At 43.2% G+C, this 7,368-nt stretch overlaps 1 protein-coding gene across 2 annotated transcripts in view; it reads right to left on the reverse strand.

The window, feature by feature from the left end:
* Positions 1-3,965: 3,965 nt before the first annotated feature.
* rhbdl3 (rhomboid, veinlet-like 3) overlaps positions 3,966-7,368 on the reverse strand; it is a 49,223-nt gene continuing 45,820 nt past the window's right edge. For both annotated transcript variants that reach the window (XM_079158956.1, XM_079158957.1), the window contains exons 7-9: positions 5,820-5,920; positions 5,080-5,140; positions 3,966-4,310 (exon numbers count right to left, since the gene is read on the reverse strand). In XM_079158956.1, coding sequence (XP_079015082.1) covers positions 4,039-4,310; positions 5,080-5,140; positions 5,820-5,920 — 434 coding nt within the window. In that variant the 3' untranslated portion in view covers positions 3,966-4,038. The remainder of the gene's footprint in view (positions 4,311-5,079; positions 5,141-5,819; positions 5,921-7,368) is intronic.

Genomic DNA, 7,368 nt, shown 5'->3' on the forward strand with positions numbered 1-7,368 from the left:
TGAAAAGTGTATTCTTGCTGTGTACATGGATAAATTAATATTAAACCGCCTATAGTCAACTACTGTTGCTAACAGACTCCCATCGGCCCAGGTTTATTTATTTGTACTCATTCATTTATTTGTTACCCTAGTATGTGTTTTGCATCATGGACTCTAAATAAGATATTCTTGCACACGGTCATTCTAGTGCCTTGACTTTTATTTTGAAATATTCTTACTTCCAGGGCACCTGTCTTGGTTTGCGTCTCTCTTCAAAAGAAAAAACAAAAGAGGAATTTAATTTTGATTTTTTTTTTTTTACAACAAAAACAGAAAAACGGCTTGGCTTTTATTTTTTTAAAGCAGACTATCAAAACGTACACGAACCATATTCACCACAGTCCCCTGGTCTTTGGGTTTTTACTCCAGCTTCTGCATCCTTAGTGGTGCACTACTGCCATCTTCTGGGGTTAAGTTAGTTAAGTCCTACACTACAGGGTCCAGTTTGTCAGATTCTCTGGAAGCTGAACAAACATGTGAAATGGGTGGGTGCAACAAAACCTGAGATAAATAAAGATAGGCACGTTCTATACCTTTACTCAACTTAATACTTGCAATTTGCTGTCTTTGCACTTATTTGTAATACTCACATGCATTGCAACTTGTCATGGTGCATGTCCGCTTGATGGCGACAACGGTGCAGAAATAGTCTTGGTCCCGTGCCTCGACAACACGAATGAATGTTTGCCATCTGATGTGATTTTTGAAAGTTTGTGTATTTGTATTTTTGTACAAAATTACATATTGGGAAAAAAAGACGCAACACCCCTGTCCACAATCTTGTTTTATGCTTTTGGTTTGGTGCTGGTGCTGTATTGTATAATGCCCAAGCATTGAGTATCGTTTCGGACAAAAGCTGCCTCCAGACAACAATTTGGGAAAAGGACCTCTCCCCCTTTCAATGTGACAGGACCGCCATGCACAAACAGGGGTCAATAAAGAGATGGTCTCCCTAGGTGTGGAAGACCTTTATTGGCCTGCACAGATCCCCGACCTCAACCCCATCCAACACCTTTGGGATACATTGTGACAGCAACCTCACTAATGTGGACGAATGGGAGCATGACCCTGCAGCCAGAGAGAGGGGTGACTGTATATTAACCCATAGCATCACAATGAGATGTTCAAAATCGCACACGTAATGTAATGTATTGTACTGGTGTCCAAATACGTGTGGCCACATAGTGTCATAAATACCTGTGACCTGTAAATACAAGACACCACTGAACTGGCCAAGGCACAGTCTGATCAACATGCCCTTCATGTACAGAGTACACTGATCCTACGCATGTGCACACACATAGACATGCATGCAACACACTGCAAACATAGCGCTCACACATGTTGGCAGAATATGGTGACAAAATGGTGAAGTACGCCACCAAAAATGCCACTTTCACACCGGCATCACCGTCAGCTTGTTAGAAACATCGGTAATAGTTGTGTGTCAACTGTCAACCTAAGTCCGCTTCTTGCATGTAACCTAAAAAGATGTGAAATGCAACTTAAAATGTAGCCAAATTGTAACACGTGCCGCTCTCAGCAGGCAGCATAAATGCGGAGACTCTACAAATGCAATTGCACGGATTTTTCCTTCCCTGCAGCTTCACCTGTCTTCTCTTTCTCACCAAGGTGAGTGATTACCTCTGAAATTGGAGATTTATGAAGGGGAAACACAACCGAGGCAGCTTTCCTTGGCCGCCTAATGAATTTTCCGTTGTACGCCTTCAAAACCGCTACTCTCCACATGGTTATACCGGCTAGACAGAGAAGACTTTCGGTTACAGCTTAAGGAGTCCCCTCTCTGAAAGAATTATGGCTGATTCTTTTATGCTCGCACACACCATTGATCACTTTGACGTTTGCGTTTTCACAAAGGCTCTTATACCCCGGCTCTCCACAACTGGGGCCCTGAGCTCTCTCTAAACACTGGGATTGGACTTTGAGGCTAATCTGGTTTCAAGGCTGCAAACCTGCTTGGTCTGAGCGCTTGTCTTCGCACAGTGGGGGAGGAATTCCTGTCCCAAGAAGAATATTGAAGACAACTTGTATGTGTGCGTGCAAGCATGCGGGACATGAGTTCACACTAATATAAATGAGAGCAGAATCCAAAGAAATCATATCTTGTTTCTGTATGAAAGTGTTTAATGTACTCCAGTATGTACATATCAAATCTACAAAATATGCACAATGTTAAAATATTATCAGCGATTTACCCCTCCCTCACTTTTGTGTCGTAGCCCTTATTATATACAACCCCAGACCATCTTGAACCAACTTTTAAATATGATACAAACAGGATATAGCTAGCGTATCACAATGCAGACCGACCAAACAATTCACACAACATACCACTATCACCAAGTTAAAAAGAAAAAAATCAACAGCAAATGCATGATAAAATATTAATCTGTATATAATCACATTATAATAATGTTTGTGCGAAGCAGTTACCAGCGTAACATGAGGTTAAAGTACAGTACCGCTTGAGACTGACAGCTTAGGACTGGGGTCGTTTTCCATCCCGGTTCAATCAATTAACAATTTACGTTGTGACAGGAACTAATGAGGGAGCATTGATTTACTTCTTTCCCCCATTGCCTGCTGATATGGGAGTGAAACAACCCCAGCCCAGATGTAGTCGAGGTCAGGCATGTGTGCTCTTCTACATTTGGTAATGAGAAAAAAAGACAGAAAGTAAGTGGGTTTGTCCCCACTGCTGAATGTTTTATTAGTCTAATCCCTCTTTAATTCACCACCTCTCAACTTCTTTGCTATTGTTAACCAATCACAAAAACTAAAATCACTGCAAATGCCCAGAAAGGACAACAAAATGACAAAAAGGGTGTGAGAGATCCATTACAGATCAAAAACATTTTCTGTTACATATGACCGACTCCTTAGGGACAAAGATTTGTTTTGCTTGCACAAAAGCAATTCCTGTCTGGGGATGTGCTCCCCCCCCCCCAGTGCTTGTAGCAATGTTTTGGCATCATTTTCGAAAGCTTAAAAGTCTAAATGGCACTTCTGCTTCTTCTTTTTTTTTTTTTTTTTTACTAATCTGTACGCACAATGGTACAATTGTCCCACTACTTGCACACAAAAAAAAGTCAAAAGACACAAGTTTGAGGTTCAAATAGCGCTGAACACAAATGAATCCTTCCCTGGGGAAGTGCCACATGCTGATGGCAACACTGAAAATCAACCCACACTTCCTTCAAAAGGTAGATTCAACTTTTAAAGGTTGCTGTAGCCTATATACTCCATGCTTTCCCGACAAACGCGGAGATGTTTAGCCATCCTGCTGTCTGCGTAATCTAAGTCACTCATGCTTATGAGCTGCTTGTAATGACGACAAAACACCAACTAAGCCTAAATTCTCATATGACCATATTCTTCATTTACTGTTGACGAGGGTGCAGGCAGATTACAGGATGTTCAGGAACTCTTCTGTCTGAAAACCAACTGCAACCGCAGGGTCCTACAGCTGTCAGCCCACATAAGAGGCAACTGTGCAGAAATACTTTCATCAGGCTGACATCTCCATGAGAAGGCACCGTTGGATTGAGGAGGAAGAGGCCGAGAAGGTGAAGCCATGTGGACGGGACTGTTCCTGCTTGTTTGTGTTGAGTTAGATTCGAGGCTTCTCATTTGTCATTGTGCTGGCAGCAAAAGTCCCACCGACTGATACGCTTGAGGACAAACGTCCGACAGAGATGTAGACAAAGAGCAAGAGAAGGTTAGCGTGCATGGTAAGCGGAAACGATTGTGAGGCTCAACCAGAAAAGGGGAACAAGTGGGCTGAAAAAGGTATGACGGGACCGACAGCGAGGGCTGCTCCGTGTCAAGTGCATCCCTGCATCAGAGAGCCGGATGTAGGATGAGGGGGGGCTGTCAGACGACCCCACGGTGAGGCTTAGGCGGAGGTGACTCATCCAGCCAGGCGGTCATGAATGAAGGGGGATGCGGTGCGCAGTCTGCCTTTAATAAACAAGCAAGTCAAGGCGGCGGGGGCAGTCGCACGTCGAGCAAGCTGTAGGCAAAGATGTTCCAGAAGACAGCGCAGAGCACGAACAAGGTGTAGACGCAGAAGAAGATCCAAAACAGGGACTGCTCCTGAAGCCGCTGCTCGTAGTTCTGCAGGACCACCACACCCAGCGTCAGGCCAACCAACACTCCTCCCAGGTGAGCTACGAAGCTGGGATTGGGGCACGGAGGAAAGGCCGGGGGATAGAACCGCAGCCACACCGCCCGACCAAACTCTACGCTCACTGTGAGCAGACAGAGGGAGGGGAGAGAAAACACAGTATTAGCCAGGTCTGCATACGGAGTTATAGACAACTACAACTTATGTATGTAATGAAGCAATATATTCTATGAGGTAGAGGAACTAGACTTTTATTTTGTTACCAACAACTATAAAGCGCCATTGAGCCAAAGATTTTCCAGGTCCCTGTTTGTGTTTCCATGCTGAGCTGCAGTGGAGCGATAATATTAGAAAAAAAGGATTTTTGTACTAAAAAAAGGCTCCAACGTACTTACTGAGATATTCACAAGATCTTTCTCACTCAAACTGCCAAAATCTCAGATTAAGTTCAGATAACCTTTAGAATTCATTGTTGTGGGCACGTAAGTTAACAACCAAGTTTCAAGTCAAAATGTACTTGAGCTGATTTTTGTTTAAATCTGTGATCTTGGAGGATAGGGACATACAAAAGAAGGCATCCACTACAGGTAAGGACGTAGAATCCCACACTGCCTTGCAAAGCGATTTGCTGGTGTCACATAGAAAATGAATAGGGGCGAGCTTTGCATCACTATGCTCAGTTAGAAATCCTCCATATGCTAAACTCTGAAAAAGCCAGAAAGTTTAATATTGCTGCCTTTGGAGCAACATCACATTTCTCAGATAAGGAATCTTTTCTGCAGGATTAAAGTGTGTTGATGGAATAGCATAACAAGCAGATTAAAAGTCTTTTGTTGAAAAAGTATTCTTAAAATGAGGTGAAAGGGGTGTGTTGCATCTTTACTGAGACTTACTGCAAACCAGAGCCATGGCCATCCGGAATAACTTAAACTGACACTTCATTCCCGACCAATTCTACAGAAAGGGAGAGAAAGAGAGGATGGAGTAATTCAGAAGGTCCTTTTTTTGAGTTCTGATGATAAAGTCAAAACAAACTGTGCTAGAAGGTCAAGTCCTCCTCAGACACACACACACACACACACACACGCTGTCATGAAATGACATGAGATCTCGCCCAATTCACGTCAACTCTGAAAGCCCCGGAGACACTCTGACCCCCAATCTGTTCCTGCTGTGTTAGATAATGTGATTTCAGCTGAGAGGAGGAAGACAAACTCTTCCATCCCGACTCCAAGAATGATGTGGAGGATGTTGCAGGGTACATAATGAGGACCCTATTACACGTAACAGAGGTTCACATTGAGCGCCTTTTGCCTAATGTGTCTGTGATGACCCACAAGAAGGGGAGTTTTGACTGAGCAGAGCAGATATGTCAAGACAGTGCAGTGGGATGGGAATTCTTCACATGCACCCGCTCACACACTTTCTGATCTTTTTGGTGTGTGTGTGTGTGTGTGTGTGTGTGTGTGTGGGGGGGGGGGGCTGGAGGTGAGGAATGTATGGCATCTGTAGATAGAGCAGCCCCTGCCGGGCCCCAAAACAGGGCTGCTCTGACGATGTGGCAATGCTCTGTAGCGACAGGACGACTGAGTGACGTGATAATCATCTCCATATAACACGCAATAAAACTTACCATCACCACATTGGCCAAATGTGCTGAGACCAGAGCGTACACTCCCCCGGATGAGCCGACCACTGGAGCCGTCATGTCGGTGACAGACACCGCCAGAGAGCCTGTAGTGGTGATAGAGACAACATGCTTCAGCTCAATAAACAAATGAGGTCGTTCTTGTGTCATTCGCATCACAGACAAAAACAAATGTAAATCTATAATCCGTTCAAACTAGGAAATCCTCATTTGATGATGAAGTTTGTGTGAGAATGAGAATGTTTACTCAACTACACTAGATGGCCATTTTGGGGATAAATGTACATATATATAGTTTGTGCAAATGTTATAATGCTATAATGCAAAACAATGATAAATGATAAAGTGTGTTATTTGTTTATTTGAAATGTGTCTAGTGCTACAATCTTGAGTCTGAGCTTTCACTATTCAGGAATATTTCTTCTCTTAGAGGATCATGTTGGCAGATGCTGTGACTAACTGACTAATTTAAACAGTTTTTTTTGGTACAAGCTGTGACCATTTGTGCACTGAAAACATCTATTTTGAATGGCATAGAGGCCGCTTTGCTACTGGCTTTTTTAATGTGGGTGTATCATAAGTAGGCCTTCATGAATAAAGGCTTGCTCATACTGTACCAGCGCACACTGGGGATTTCATCCAAGACGAATGCATTCATACAAATTGGACGGTCGCAAACAGGGAATTGCTCTGTGGAGCATCTTGGAAACCAATTCATCGCGTGCACAAAAGATCCAATCGAGCATTGAAAAGTTTAAATGTGGGGACATTCAGAGACAGAGTCACCACGGGAAACGTGTTCTTACCACAGTGTGTGTAAAGGACACAGGATAAACGACAGACAGGAGATAGAGATGTGCTTAGTTTTACCATCAAAATAAGCAAACACAAACTCTCTTGTTCTCTCTCTCTTTTGCTTATTTTCTTGCTCTCTCCATTGTCCATCCACTCATTTCTCAGCATGTCTTTTCCTTCCCTTCTCTCCATGGCACTGACCTGTGTACACTTTTGATGCTAATGAGACACGACTGCCCACATCCACCCACGTCCACTGTCTCCCCACTCGCTCGCTCGCTCTCTCTCTCTCAAATACAAATGTACTATATTTGCATAACACATAAATGCATGCACGTACACTGTACAATTGAATTAACATATACAGAATTTGGCACCACTGTCATTTGTTGTTTGTTTCAATAGGCACGCGGCTCCCCAATGTGTCTTTTCTTATTTGCAGTTCTTCGTTATGCTCCGTTTCTGTGGACTCTGAAGATGTTTTTGCTGAATGATGTAGAATTTAGTTGGGAATGTGAGGTTCCATGTTTTATTACTGAGTTTACAAATAGAGCCTATTACCTCACTACCATATAATAAGGATGACCAAAAGCAAATTCTAAATGGTAGTATAGGTGTGACTATACTGAATCACCGCCGTCTCTGACCGACTCAGTAGCGTTTAGCAGTGAGGTGCCACGACATAGTGAATAGGATTTGAATCAGCAAGGTGATTCCTGATTTCTACCTCTACGTGTAG

Source organism: Pholis gunnellus, assembly GCF_910591455.1.
Source record: "Pholis gunnellus genome assembly, chromosome: 5".
Classification (NCBI taxonomy): Eukaryota; Metazoa; Chordata; class Actinopteri; order Perciformes; family Pholidae; genus Pholis; species Pholis gunnellus.